At 22.3% G+C, this 13,879-nt stretch overlaps 5 protein-coding genes and 1 non-coding gene across 21 annotated transcripts in view; 2 read left to right on the top strand and 4 right to left on the bottom strand.

The window, feature by feature from the left end:
• GluClalpha (glycine receptor alpha 1) overlaps window positions 1-5,494 on the bottom strand; it is a 33,291-nt gene extending 27,797 nt beyond the window's left edge. For 2 of the 10 annotated variants that reach the window (XM_086908679.1, XM_086908677.1), the window contains exons 1-3: window positions 5,217-5,352; window positions 2,697-2,764; window positions 2,178-2,284 (exon numbers count right to left, since the gene is read on the bottom strand). Coding sequence is in view for 7 of the 10 variants with exons in the window: in XM_086908676.1 (XP_086764802.1) it covers window positions 2,178-2,284; window positions 2,697-2,755 (166 nt within the window). In the remaining 3 variants the exon portion in view is untranslated. Of the gene's footprint in view, window positions 1-2,177; window positions 2,285-2,696; window positions 2,765-5,216 lie in introns of those variants that run through there. The other 8 variants (XM_086908676.1, XM_086908673.1, XM_086908674.1 and 5 more) reach the window with 5 other exon arrangements.
• A 690-nt stretch (window positions 5,495-6,184) lies between these two features.
• On the bottom strand, window positions 6,185-8,388 carry LOC100865404 (pentatricopeptide repeat-containing protein 2, mitochondrial). The gene is made up of 5 exons (XM_012492346.3): window positions 7,982-8,388; window positions 7,296-7,819; window positions 6,910-7,206; window positions 6,608-6,712; window positions 6,185-6,514 (listed from the first exon to the last, which is right to left on the bottom strand). Exons 1-5 carry the CDS (start codon window positions 8,061-8,063, stop codon window positions 6,368-6,370), a joined length of 1,155 nt encoding a protein of 384 aa, XP_012347800.2. The 5' UTR covers window positions 8,064-8,388; the 3' UTR covers window positions 6,185-6,367.
• A 662-nt stretch (window positions 8,389-9,050) lies between these two features.
• On the bottom strand, window positions 9,051-10,220 carry LOC100868301 (protein POLR1D). Of its 3 annotated transcripts, none has more exons than XM_086908687.1 (3): window positions 10,135-10,220; window positions 9,658-9,713; window positions 9,051-9,429 (listed from the first exon to the last, which is right to left on the bottom strand). In XM_086908687.1, exons 2-3 carry the CDS (start codon window positions 9,678-9,680, stop codon window positions 9,222-9,224), a joined length of 231 nt encoding a protein of 76 aa, XP_086764813.1. In that variant the 5' UTR covers window positions 9,681-9,713; window positions 10,135-10,220; the 3' UTR covers window positions 9,051-9,221. The 3 variants fall into 3 exon arrangements, with proteins under 3 accessions (XP_086764813.1, XP_003697821.1, XP_031775202.1); XM_003697773.4 differs by lacking the exon at window positions 10,135-10,220 and adding an exon at window positions 9,890-9,967; XM_031919342.2 differs by lacking the exons at window positions 9,658-9,713; window positions 10,135-10,220 and adding an exon at window positions 9,890-9,940.
• On the top strand, window positions 9,373-11,730 carry LOC100865635 (uncharacterized). 4 transcript variants are annotated; one of them, XM_012492355.3, is made up of 6 exons: window positions 9,373-9,928; window positions 10,373-10,495; window positions 10,598-10,808; window positions 10,885-11,014; window positions 11,085-11,318; window positions 11,405-11,730. In XM_012492355.3, exons 1-6 carry the CDS (start codon window positions 9,912-9,914, stop codon window positions 11,569-11,571), a joined length of 882 nt encoding a protein of 293 aa, XP_012347809.1. In that variant the 5' UTR covers window positions 9,373-9,911; the 3' UTR covers window positions 11,572-11,730. The 4 variants fall into 4 exon arrangements, with proteins under 4 accessions (XP_012347809.1, XP_086764811.1, XP_031775201.1 ...); XM_086908685.1 differs by having other exon boundaries at window positions 9,808-9,946; XM_031919341.2 differs by having other exon boundaries at window positions 9,893-10,114.
• A 194-nt stretch (window positions 11,731-11,924) lies between these two features.
• Window positions 11,925-12,018, top strand: TRNAI-UAU (transfer RNA isoleucine (anticodon UAU)). The gene is made up of 2 exons: window positions 11,925-11,962; window positions 11,983-12,018. It is a non-coding gene; the product is annotated as a tRNA-Ile (tRNA).
• A 351-nt stretch (window positions 12,019-12,369) lies between these two features.
• On the bottom strand, window positions 12,370-13,738 carry mRpS16 (mitochondrial ribosomal protein S16). Of its 2 annotated transcripts, none has more exons than XM_003697784.4 (3): window positions 13,593-13,738; window positions 13,087-13,211; window positions 12,370-12,748 (listed from the first exon to the last, which is right to left on the bottom strand). In XM_003697784.4, the coding sequence occupies exons 2-3, from the start codon at window positions 13,207-13,209 to the stop codon at window positions 12,455-12,457; spliced, it is 417 nt and encodes a 138-aa protein (XP_003697832.1). In that variant the 5' UTR covers window positions 13,210-13,211; window positions 13,593-13,738; the 3' UTR covers window positions 12,370-12,454. The 2 variants fall into 2 exon arrangements, with proteins under 2 accessions (XP_003697832.1, XP_086764814.1); XM_086908688.1 differs by having other exon boundaries at window positions 13,573-13,670.
• Between the last annotated feature and the right edge of the window lie 141 nt (window positions 13,739-13,879).

Here is a 13,879-nt window from a genome sequence, read left to right on the forward strand (position 1 = left end):
GAAAAATATTTTATCCAATCTAATAAATCTATATTTATATTTTTTTTTCCTCTTTTTAAAGTTTGAATTCATCAGAAGATATTTAAACGGTTAAAATAAACGAAAATAAAAATAACAAAACTTTATTACTCAAAAGATAAAAGAAAAATAAATATTAATTTATTAGATCATATAAATTAATTTTTTCAATCATCCATTATCCCTCCGCATTTCCTTTTCTATTTCAATACTTTGAAACATACTTACTACCAATAGATATTATCAACAAATCTAAATTAAAATCAATAATTGCAACGACAAGAAAAGCTATTCAAAACAATCTTCCAACATATTCTAAAAGTTACACAAAAATCGAAAAATCTCAACTATTCGCTATTGCACAAGTCTAAAGCTATAACGATCTAAATTTTCCTTCCATTTTGCACAATGACCGCATCTGAACGTACAATTATTTAACTCGAGCATATTGTCAGAAATAGAAAGGAACGTTTATGCCAATTACGTTCCTCGTGCATGGAATTTCATTTGTCTAGAACGTAGTTATTTTTCAGATAGCTGAACAAAATGTTCAAGAGTTGTATACAGTGGTCTGTTTCTATCAAAAAGCCAGACGCATTACATCCGTATGTGTGTCGCGTGTTATAAGATTGTAACAAACACCGATCCGTGATGTTGTGCGAAATGTTTCTCTGTCACGAAATGACAAAGTGCCAGCTCGTCGTTGACCATTAGCTATCGATAAATATCGTTTCAACAAAAGTCGTGTCGTCGTCAATTGGATTTTTGTTTTCACCGATCCGCTGCGAAACTCGGCACGCCTGCAATTTGTCGGCACACTGCCAAAGGGGGATGTTACCTCGAATGTATAGTACCTTGCTCCTCTTTGTCACGATTTACTTCTTAAAACGTTTTACGTGCTTCGTCGGATGTAAAGCCTATAATGACCCCCATAAATACGTGTCCTCGAATGTGGATACGTTTTCATTCAATTTTACTTTCTCTTCACCCTCCCTATGATAAGAATTGTGCGAATTGACGGTATTGGTTTGTCTTACACTGTTCGAACTTATGAGGACACTTACCTTTTTAAAGAAATATTTCGTTTTCGAATTTGTAACTTGTTGATAAGAATTACATTTTTTTTTTTTTGATTTGGTTTCTTTGAAAATGTTCATCTTATTGTTTCATCTTATGTATTGTATTAATGTGAATGATTATAGAACTTGTGTTTGTATTTGCTGTGTTTCGTTGTAATGTGCATGATGATTTATCATCCAAAATTGTGTGTGTATAATAAATAATAAGAATTTTAAATTAATTCTTGAGAATTTGATTAATTAATCAGAGCAAGCATCCTCATACTTTTGAACAGACTATTATTATTTAATAATAGTATCACAAAATTTTGCGAAAATCCATTTTTGTTAAGACAATATGGATTTTTGATTAGTCAAAATTATAAGTTATAATAATAAGTGCCTCACAGTGCAGCTCTCAGTTAATTTGGAAAATTTTTATCTTTTGTTAGGAAAAAAGAATTAAATCAAAGTTAATTTTAAGGAAAGAAATAAAGATTAGAAATTTAGAATAATTAATCTTAAACAAAGAATATAAAATTCTAGCGATGTCATTTTTTTTATAGACGTTGCAAAAAATAATAAAATTTTTTTATGTATATGTAACTCGACTGGAATTCAAATATTCGCTAGTCTTGTTAAAATTACACATAGATGTAGATGTAAGAAAGATATGTTTATCACATTGGAATATATGCAAAAAGTTTCAAACACTTGTTCTAACTTTTCAAATCTTTTTGTAAGTTGCAACATGGATAACTTAATGACGATTAGAAAATGCATTAATCAATTCTTCCTTAAATAAAAGAACCAATTAGATGTCCAATTGTAGGACTCTGAATTATATTAAAATAGTGGAATTTCATTGATAGTTATTATCAGCATCACAGCTGACAAAACGAATTACCTTTGTCCAATTATTTGAGCTTATTTAAGCTAAATTTAGGTTTCATTGTCTTCTTAATTGTATCCGATTTCTTTATAATGTCGGTATAATTGGTGAGTTTTTTTCTTTTTTTTTTCTTTTTTTTTTTTTTTTTTTTTTAGTAAGGAAGACTGGAAGGAATAATGGACGTAAAAAAAGATTTTATCCATATTCACCTGTTGCATTTTCTCCGCTGGGCCGGATACGCGCGTCGTATCCTCCTAAAATGTTGTCTAACACTTCTTTCTCCTTTTCCCGGTAATTCACCTTTCCCTGCGTACATCTGTAATCAGGAATGAAAATGCATGAATGAAAATTGGATCAATTCTTATCTCATCAATTTTTATTTTATACATTGAATTGAATTTAAAACATGTATAATAATAAGTGAAAAAATGATAAAGAAATTTTTGAAGATTGGATATTTGAATATCCAATCTTTTAATTGAATTCCAATATGAAGAAAAAAGAAAAATTAAATTATAAAATAAGAAAATTAAAGATTAAAAAAATGGGATGAAGAAAACGGAATTAGTAAATAGATTTGTAAAATTCATTTAAATAATATTATTTTACTTTCTCTTGGTCTTAAATTTCATGCTTACAAGAGTTATAAGTATTTTTAGAATCATGTTTCAATGAATAGAAATATGTAACAATATATGTAAGATATGTAAAAGTATTGAATAACATACCTTGATGGATGTAGCAAGAATGTTAATAACACCAATAACTTCAATACTCCAGGCCACATTGCGGCAGCCTGTAATACAAAATTAAATGATTATTTAATTAATAATAATGAAAAAAATCGAAGAATATAGGAATTTTTATCAAATTCTTAAAATTTTAATAATAATTTAATCAAATTAATTTTTAATTTATCAGCCATTTAAAATCCATTAGTACATATTTCATTTTATTAAAGTTTATATGGAATAAAAATACATGTCGCCAATTGATCAATTTTATTTCATGACATAAAATCATGAGCATATATAATTTATAAATAACTATAGCAAATGATTGACATTTATTACTAGAAGAAAGATCATTTTGCAGAAAATAAACATGAAGGAATTTGTCTGTTTGAAATAAAGCCAATTTATATATATATATATATATATATATATATATATATATACATAAGAACTAAAAATTTGATTGATGATTATTAGACAGAATTTGTGTTGTTTTACTTTCTCAAAATATTCAAAAAATATCATTCATTAAATATTATTAATGCCATTAGAATAATTAATAAAAATAATTTAAACTTCGTCTCATATTATGTACAGTATTTTATTATAACTTTGTTTAAAAAATGAAAAATATGTAATATTATTATATATCTAAAGAAATATGAAAAATTGTCAAATATCAAAATATCAATATCAATACCAAAAGAAAATATTAAATAGAACATATTAATTAAGAGAAATTGAATAGTTGAGAAAAAAATAAAACAAAATTTACCGGATAATTTCTAAAATTCACTGTTGTTTGATTACCCACAGATCTATCCTACTAGGTGAACGTTTGATTATACATTGACTTATTCTACTGCAAGCTGCCACTGACCATACATTTGAAGCACTTTATTTTTCTGATCGTATCATCCTTGTATACGTTATTTTCCTTGTTCCATGTTTTTTTCGCTGCTCAAATACGCATAAAATCGCACACAAATACCGCACGTTTATTATCGAAAGTAAATCATCCGATATTCATATTGAAAAAGAAACAACAGTACGTGTTAAAAAATATATTGAAGTATCATTAATTAGAAAACAGCCAAAAAGATTATATATCTTTGATTCGCTAAAATTAAAATCCTTATTTGTTAATTATATCCGATTTTGTAATTTTTGTTGATAAAAATTATTTCATGAATAATTATTCTTTCGTAATAAATATTGACAAAGGCGAAGTATTAAAAGTATCTTGGTCGAGTAGTAAATATAGCCTTTCATTAAAAGAAGTGATGAAGCGATAAATTACTAAGCTTCTCTAATTGAAATATTTTATAAATTCAATAAATTTACAAATTCGATGCAATATAACATATATATATATATATATATATATTGTTATATTCTCTGATTCTCGAAGGAAGTAAATGGAACGGTCGATTGAATAATATGATGTATCACGCGTTCCATTTAATTACGCAAATCGCGGGAGAAGTTGAAAGTTGAAAACAGGATATGCGAAAGGCAAATGATTATTGCGAACGGTACACTGTACGAATTAGGTCAGCATTGGATGTATACATGTATATATAACTATATGTATAGATATATATACGTATATGTATACAACAAATGTGTTTGTATTTCTGTTCCTCGAGAGCGCTTAAGCAAAGAGTGAACAAATTTCTTTATCAAACAAATCCTCGATACGCGAACGTGTTTTTAAGTAATTGCTTTCCCTCCGTGGCTAAACACCTCCATCTGGCGTTAATTTTAATCAAGTAAAATACGCTCAACTTCTTCCGTGACACATCTCACTCCGAGCTTTAAGAAAAGATTATAAAAAAAGCAAAAAAATATTATGTTCTATTTGATAGATATTTATATATATAGAAAACAATATTTTTCTTCTTTCTTTTCTTTCTTAATTTAAATATTTTTCTAAATTGCTTATGATCTTAAGACGCTAAGATTATGAAAGATACGAATTACTCGTTAATTGTAATAATAAAGCAATCTATGTTTTTGTAACAACTAGGTAACCAACTTTCATGCAGAAGTCGAGGGATCCATATCTGTGTTACGCACAATCCCCACCACAAACTTTCTCATTTCTCTATTCTATCTACTATCCATATTCTCATTTTTCTTCCCAATCTTTTTATTGGTCTATACTATTCTTTTCATTGCCCACCATAAACTTTATTTGTTGATTTTATTATTGATTTCGTTCATTCCAGTTTAGATTTATACTTTTTCCATGAAATTTGACCAGATATATTCGATCATTAATATCAGTATGGCTAGAGCTAATAATATAATAAATTAACACAGGGTTAAATCTGTTATTTTAAATAATGATAATCGATCTAAATCCATTTTAATCCATTTCGAATGTTTGGCTGTGGGTGGTGGCCACCAATCGTTGCTGCATATAATACTCTTGGTAGCTTTCAAAGTTATTACCCAGTGTTAATTTAAGATAAATGAAGGGACAAAAAGAAACATGAAAGATATGTTTACCTGGAGAAGCTGATAATCCTAGGCAATGAGCGTTCCGTGATGCAATGATACTGGCATGGCGCTCTCCGGTACGACACTGAAACTGTACTCGACTCGTCAAGTGTCCTACCTCGGAAGGTTCGTCTCCTGGACTGCCACCGTTCAGAAACCTACATACACTCACACCTACTACCTGGTTGCTGGCACGCTATTGATCCTGGCCCAGACACCCGTCGACCCACGCAGACGCTTAGCGTTGCCGCGTCGCTTTAGACATGACGTCATTCGATTCCTCAAACCCCGTACCGCAACTGAGCCAGCATCATGCATCGTCCTTTTCTTCCTTGATACAACTACCATAAAGCTACTAATTCTCGTCCAATATATTTTATCGTCTCTGCAAATATTATGATTTTCAATATGATCACATTAATTGGCAAAATCATACATACCATATCAACCAAACTTTCCATATTCTTTTTTTTAAAAATATTTCTTATTAACGATCTTTATATAATTTTGTAAGAAAATACTTTCATCTCCAAATTGAATAAATCGATTAATCATAAATCATTGATCGATCATAAATATCGATATCTATCGATCGATTTCTATATAATGATATTCTATGATATACGTATTTTAAATTAAAAACAATTTGTTACTTTAGTTTTTATTAATAGAATAATATTTTTTCATTTTTTCTAAATATATAAATATATAAATTCAGACATATATATATGTTATATATATATATATATATATATATACTTTTTTTTTACACAAAACAAAACATATAATTTTGACATTATATAATTATAATAATGCAAAAATTATAAATATATTTACTATAATTTATGAATATAATTTTTTTAATTAATAACTACTAAAATTAAATTAAAAAATAATACATAAAATTTAATAAAAATTATAATTGAATTATAATAAATTTGAAAATTTAAATTTAAAATGACATATATATTTTACAATTTTTTATGATTTTTAAAATTTATTTTATTTCATAATTATATATTCATAATAACTTCCCATATAATTACTACATATATAACATATTTGTTCATTATAGATAATAATACAATTTCATTGCAAAATGGAAAGTATTATTTAATAAAGTCATTCTTATTTTTTAATGAGAAAATTGTAAAAAAAAATTATAAGTAATTTTGTAATTCATTTTTTGTAAACTGTCGTCGTTCTTGATTAAAACGATTTTTGTATAATTTTCTTCCTTCAGTGTTTAATCTGGTTAATCTCTTTGTAAGCATCATAGGTCTTAGTAAAAATTCTTCCAAAGTTATCTTAAAAAAAAAAAAATTATATATTAATAATATAATAATATATAGCAAAATAAAAATTATATAAATTTTTGAAATATATTTAAAATAATTTACTGTTGTTTGAATAAGTTCTAGTTTTTTAGCTTGATTTATTAAATCAAGTAATTGATTGGATTCTTCTATTTCTTCTGTTTTCAATTTTTCTTCCAATTCATATATCTATAACATAAAAATAAAAAGAAACTTTATTATATATTATATATAATCATTACATAAAAGTAAATTATATTAAAATTTAAAATTGAATCAAACAATATCATCAATGATACAAAAATTATAAATATTAACATTATGCTAAATTTTCAATAATTTTTTTTAACAAAACTATATATATTTTAACAAAAAAATAATCTTACCACATCTGCAAAAATAAAATATTTCTGTTGAACTACATTAGAATTTTCTACTACTTGTTTCAAAATAGGAATTATTTGTAAATATCTTTGCAGATTCATATATGCCAATATTTTGAGACTTCTTATACTCATAATTCTGTCCTTTTGAATTGTACTCAATATATCTAATGCTAATTCAGATGCATTATTTTTTATTGCTAAATATGATATTAATGCATAACTTCTCGCTGAAGGTTTTAGTATTTCAAATTGTTTCTTCCAATGATCTAAAGCATATTCCAATGCATCTGGAGTATTCTAAATAAAATAATTATTTTTTTTTTAAGTTTTATTTTTAAATATTAATCATTATGTATAAAAAATTACTAATTAAAAATTATTGTTACCTCCTTTAGACATGCAGCATATATTAAAATATTATTAGTGCCAATGAAATCCATACCATTAGTACTTAATACTTTGTCATATACCTCTTTCATATCTTTGAACATATTATTTTTAAATAATAAACACATTAAGGTACGAAAAGATGAGCGATAATTAAAACTATTCCTTAAAACTTCATTCTCAAATGCTTGTAAAGCATATTGTGGTTGATTCAAATGATAATACATTCTCATTACTACTGGTCCAAACACATATGAACCAATCTTACTTTCTTCATGTTTCTGAACATATTTTTTTAACATGTCATTTAATAAAGACATATCTTGCTCGTTAGGTCGTGCTAAATGAATCATTGCTTTTAAATCTTCTGTAAATACTATTCCATCATCTTTTTGACAAATTTCTTTCATTTTCTCACGAAAAGTATCTTCTATTGACATAAATTGATTACGAAATATAAATCTCGAATTTTCATACAATGTTACACCCAAATCTTGATCTGTGTATATACATCGAATCCCAACTAAAAAATAAAAAATGAATATTATAAAATGTAATCTTTATTTTTACAAAATTAATATTAGAATTTATATATTTTTATTATTTATTATTAGCCGTAGTAAAATTGAAATTTATTACGCCGATTTAAATCTATTTGATTTAAGTTTAGGTTAATAGTACATACCATTTAAAAAATTAGATTTGAAAAAAATATTTTTTGTTTGCAAAATATTTAATTTAAAAAGTCCTCTTATACTAACTGCCATGATTCAGTGAATAAATAAATATTTACTTTGTATAATATATTTTTACATGAAAAAAACACAATTATCTTTACCAACTATTTCTTATGATTGCAAAAGAACTACAGCGGAAATGATAACCACATGGTTTCCAATTATACAATTATAATCAATTGTATAATTAAAATATATTTTATTTTTTTTTTATAGATATTACATGATTTTTATCGCTTTTTAAAATTATTTTATTTTCTTACGATATTTTATTTTTTACATTAAAATTAAATAATAAATAATAATAAAATATATAGTTAGTTATATATAATATATATAATATTATTTAACATTTAAATATATATAGTTAATTAAAAAGAATTATGATATTTGAATTATAATTTATTTTTAATATTTTTAAAATACAATATGTTGTAATTATCTTTTAAATTATAAAATAATTTATTAATTAATTCGAAATAATTTAAAATTTGTTTTATTTATTAATTTTGGTTGTCTTATATATTATATAATATATAATATATAATAAATATCCTCCTAAGGTTAAAATATCATTTTCATAGAAATATTTTTACCTAATAAAGAGAATCACATTCTTAAATTAAATTAAAAAAAAATTACTGTTTTCATTTTAAAAATTAATTTAATTTTGAATAAAAAATAACACATAAAATTATTTGTTTTCTTTTATATTTACATATTATATGATTAATGATTTTCATTTCTTTCTTTCGTTAAACTAATATATACTTATATAATTAATAGAAGAAAATAAACGATAATTTATTGATTTTCTTATTCCTAACTTATTTTCTACATTATTTTATATAAATATATATATGTACTTTATTACATACATATATTTTTATGCTTAAAATTTAGTTAAAATTATATATATTTTCTAAATTTTATATACTAACTCTTAAATCTAGTTTTTATAATTTTTAAATCTATATTATTTTATTTAAATATTGTTTGTATCATTGTTTCCTAAGATTATTTATTAAATTTTTTTATTTATTCAATTTAATAAAAATTACATTTCACTAATACTTTACTAAATAAAATGAATTTCAATAATATTAGAATATTTAATTTTAAATAAAAAAAAAAAGAATATTACATAAACTTTAATACATTAATATTAGAATTAATTCATATTTTTAATTATTTTAATTTACTCTCAGGTACACGCAACTGCTTATCAGTTTTTCTTTTCAATTGATATTTATTTGAAAGGACAACATTACGTAATGTTGAATGAAGAAATCTTTTATTAATACATTCTTTTGGTTTTATCCATCCACTAGGACCCATTATTTCTGCTCTTTTTGCTCCAAGTTTTGCTTCTTCCAATAATGCTTCAACTGCAAGTCTAAAAATAAAATTATAATTTTAATAAAAAAATGATAAAGAAGATTTTAAAATAAAATAATTTATATATTTTTATTTTATTATTTTAATTATTATATTAATTTATAATTTTGTGATTGGATTATTCATAAAATGTGTATATATATATATATATATAAAACAGTCAACCTATTTATTAAATTTAATAGATATTAATTATTAATACAGATTCTCTGAAATATAAACTCACCTATTTAAAGTTTCGTCATCCATTTTATCAATATTTAATAATTTTTGTTTTTTAATCTTAAAATATTAAATACAAAATTTTTTATTAATATATCTTTTATAATTAAATAAAATTGTTCGTTAAATTGATTTATTTATTAAATATAATGAAATAATTTTCAGTCTTTTTAATAAATACAAAATAAAGAAATTATTACTATGTAATTATCTATGTAAAAAATGAAATTACATACTTTCTGTCTAGCATAGACAACGATGTTTGATGTATTAAGGTTAACTTTATGTCATAAGTACTTACAAACTAAATTATGTATACAATTCTGAATATATTATAAATTATAGATTAATAAATTTTCATATACAATAATTTACATTTTTTAATTTTAATTAAAATAATTTTAGTTTACATACAAGAAAATTAATAGTATTTATAATTTTTAAAATACCATTTATAAATTGTAAATATTATTTTAACTACCTTTTAGTATATACGATTTTCTTGTTTTATATCTAATTAAATAATTTTAAAAATTGAAAGTAAAAATATTGAAATGAATAATAATTTGTGTATTTACAAATACATTAAATTTGTATTATTTTTTAAATATAAATTCAAATAGATAATTATACTTATATTTATATTGTATTATAATTACATAACATAACTTTATATAACATAAACTATATATTATAATATAAAACTAATTCTGTTTTAGAATAATGGAAGATTTTGAATTGATTGCATTAAAAAAATTAAAAGAAGAGCTTATTGTAAAAGCATACAACTTAATTGAGAAATTAAAAAAACAAGAAGAGGACCAACAAATTGTTACGATAAAGTTGTATTATAGTTATTTTTTTATATTATATTTTATTTATTGTTATATATATTACATATTAATATATATAATATGTATTAATATGTATTTTTTTTATATTAGTTTGTCAAATGCTATGAAAATTACTAATAATTCAGAAGAGAAATTACAAGAACACTATGAATATAGATTATGTGAAGTTTCGCAACAAGTCACTGGTATAAACTTTAAAAATATTGACAAGAAATGGTTACATGATAATATTTATAAATATACAACATATTTAACAACAAAAATGTTAAGTTTCTATATAGAATTAACAGTAAAATTAAAGGTATATTAAATTGTTCAAAATATAATAAAAATATTTTTTTATGAATTAGATTTTCTTATGTTTTTGTTTTATTTAGGATGAAAAAGAATTTGAAATTTGTGACATAACATGTCATTTTACTAACATTAATAAATGCTTTATGTTGGAGATAGAGCCTTGGGTAGAAATTATAACTAAAATGAAAAACTTTTCACTTCTTATATCAAGTATTTTTTCAAATTTTGTAATTTTTTGCTTAATAATAACAAAAAATACATTATTAAAATTTTTTTTTAGCAATTTCACAATATAATGAACTAACTATAGTCAGAAAACATATATTAGATACATTAGAATCTAAGATGTATGCAAACTATGAAAATTGTACAGATGAAAATGGTGGAATCTTATTATATATACATTCAGTTAAAAATATAAAACAAGTTTATCTAATATTTCAATGGTCAATATTATTTTTGGAACGGTTTTGGGGAATTAAACATCATTTTACTATAACTCCTACAGAAATAGGTATAATAAATTATGATTACAACATTTTATTTATTATGGTTCATCTCTATAACAATATATGATATATAACGCTATAATGATTTCAGGAATAAAGTTTGCAGAAGAAAATTGTTCTTTATTAAAAAAATTTTGCAAACCAAATATTATGAAAAAAGATCTTATTCATTTATGGAATGATCTATGTTCTGCTATTCATTTATATGAAAATAAAAATGATTCAAAAAAGGAAGATATAATATGTAATATGGAATGATAAATCATTCTTTTATGAATAAGTATTATGAATTATCATAAGATTTATAACATTTTTTTTAATTACTTTTTTAAATTACTGTCGTAATATATAAAAATAATTAAATATCTAAAAGACATGTATTCAAAATGAAATCAATAAATATTTATTTTAAACATATTTATTATGTTATTCTTTTAATATTATCTTATAAAATTCATATTTAGAAATATAAAAATAATAAATTTATTTTCCATTATAATATTTATGTTTTTTAAATAATTGTATTAAAATATGTTTAATAGTTACTTCTTTTGAATATTATTTTTCATTCATTTCTCTATATATATAAATAAGAAAGTGGAAGGTACAACTCCCCAGTGGCGCAATCGGTTAGCGCACGGTACTTATAAGACAGTAAATTTGTGAGCAATGCCGGGGTTGTGAGTTCGAGCCTCACCTGGGGAAATTTTTTTTTATTATTTTTTTTTAATATTCATATATTAAAAATATATCATACTTAAAATATATCTTAAATGTACAACTAATTTATATATTAATTATTATATTACATATTAAAATATTCAAAATTTATTATATTTAAAATATATATTCAATTTATATTTAATTATTAATTTATGGTTATTATATTAAGTATTATATTAAATGATAATTCTTATTAAATAATTATTATATTGGATTATCATATAAATATATTAAAACAAAAAATTATAATTGTTTTTATTTTTATTTTTTTTTATTAGTATGTAAGTATTTTAGTTCATTTATTAATACTTTATAAATACAATACTAAACCAATTTTTAATATGTTATTTTGTGACAACTTTATTTAAATGCTTACATTGTTTACAAATTAAATATATAATAAAATAGCTAAAAGATGTTAGCCTACAGTCTCTATTTTTATTTCTGTTTCTGATTCTGATGTTTCATTTGCTTTAGCTTCTTCAACAGCTCTTCGCTTCCTCCATGATATCATATATGTTCTTGGATGAATTGGAAAAAAACCTGCAAGTCCTAAAAGTATTGCTACTGGTTTTGATACTCTAACATTTTGTCCCAACCAATATTGTATACGTTCAAAATTGAAAGCAACTATTTTTTCATTATACTTATTTGGCATAGGATCATACGTGCCTAATTGTTCTATTGGAGGTTTATGTTGCTTATATTTAGTCTGAAATAAAATATATTTATATATTTATATTGATAATTTGTCAGAAATTTTTTTACAATAAATTTATTCATACAAATATAAAAAGATAAATTTGTAATTTATGCATATTATAAAAAAAAAGGCATTATAATATATATATATAAACTCAATTGTTGAAAAAAGTATACATAATTGACAAGAATATAAATTAAATAATTTTATGAAACTGTACATATGATTATACGATTATAAAATAACATATAAATAACATAATATAACATATAAATAACATTTTATTTTTAAAAAATCTTATTAAGTATGAAAATAGCTGAAATTGAAAATCATTTACAAAAACTTACATTCGTAACAACAATATGAAAGAAAGGTCTATTGGCACATCCGTAACGAACACATCGTATCGTTTTAGGCCATAAATTAGAAATGCCAGTTCCAGATGAAGGATGTAATGATAATCGTGGCATTTCTTGAAATGTTAATATATTTTAAATAAATAATTTTTTTTTTACATAAATAATATTAAGTTAATACAATTATATAAATCTATCTTTTTATCACGTAAAAAAGTTTTATCTGATCATTGGAGGTTATAATTAAGATAATCTTTCAGATAATTAATTTCGCATTAATAATTTAAATTATTAATATACAATATTATGTTTAATTAATAATTATAATAATCGAAATTATTTAATATAAAGGAAATTAAAATTTAAAACATGATTTGTTTAAATAATTTTTTAATGGATATTATTTATTTATTTACAAAATTATATGGAAATAAAATATAATATTGTATTTAAAATATTTAAAATATAATATATTACTGTTTCTTATATGTGACTACCTTATATGTGACTAAAAAAACATCACTATAATTAAATAATTTAATAATTATTAAATCATTAAATACTCAATATAGAACGGAAAGTTTCATTGAAAATCAATAGACTACTATTAGCGACATCTGACGACACATGATACGAATTAATTAAAATAAAAAAAAAATATCTTAACAAACAAAAATAATTTTATAAAGTTTGTATTAATATTTTTTATATTTTAATAAATTTGTATAATATTATGCTATTTACAATATTCAGAAATAGATTTCGAACAGATTTTTTTACAAGT

This window comes from Apis florea, unplaced genomic scaffold, assembly GCF_048593485.1.
Source record: "Apis florea isolate Af1SG1 unplaced genomic scaffold, ASM4859348v1 contig_3081_pilon, whole genome shotgun sequence".
NCBI classification, from domain to species: Eukaryota; Metazoa; Arthropoda; class Insecta; order Hymenoptera; family Apidae; genus Apis; species Apis florea.

What these genes read in the sequence shown, in the direction of transcription:
- LOC100865404 (XM_012492346.3), bottom strand. Translation starts at nt 8,063, where the DNA reads ATGGCAGTTAGTATAAGAGGACTTTTTAAATTAAATATTTTGCAAACA. An exon ending in ATGCTGCATGTCTAAAGGAG is followed by an intron (nt 7,207 to 7,295) that starts GTAACAATAATT and finishes TATTTTATTTAG; the next exon opens with AATACTCCAGATGCATTGGA. An exon ending in TAGAACTTATTCAAACAACA is followed by an intron (nt 6,515 to 6,607) that starts GTAAATTATTTT and finishes TTTTTTTTTAAG; the next exon opens with ATAACTTTGGAAGAATTTTT.
- LOC100868301 (XM_086908687.1), bottom strand. Translation starts at nt 9,680, where the DNA reads ATGGATGACGAAACTTTAAATAG. An exon ending in GATGACGAAACTTTAAATAG is followed by an intron (nt 9,430 to 9,657) that starts GTGAGTTTATAT and finishes TTTTATTTTTAG; the next exon opens with ACTTGCAGTTGAAGCATTAT.
- mRpS16 (XM_003697784.4), bottom strand. Translation starts at nt 13,209, where the DNA reads ATGCCACGATTATCATTACATCCTTCATCTGGAACTGGCATTTCTAAT. An exon ending in TTCATATTGTTGTTACGAAT is followed by an intron (nt 12,749 to 13,086) that starts GTAAGTTTTTGT and finishes ATTTTATTTCAG; the next exon opens with ACTAAATATAAGCAACATAA.
- LOC100865635 (XM_086908685.1), top strand. Translation starts at nt 9,912, where the DNA reads ATGTTTGATGTATTAAGGTTAACTTTATGTCATAA. An exon ending in CAACAAATTGTTACGATAAA is followed by an intron (nt 10,496 to 10,597) that starts GTTGTATTATAG and finishes TTTTTATATTAG; the next exon opens with TTTGTCAAATGCTATGAAAA. An exon ending in AATTAACAGTAAAATTAAAG is followed by an intron (nt 10,809 to 10,884) that starts GTATATTAAATT and finishes TGTTTTATTTAG; the next exon opens with GATGAAAAAGAATTTGAAAT.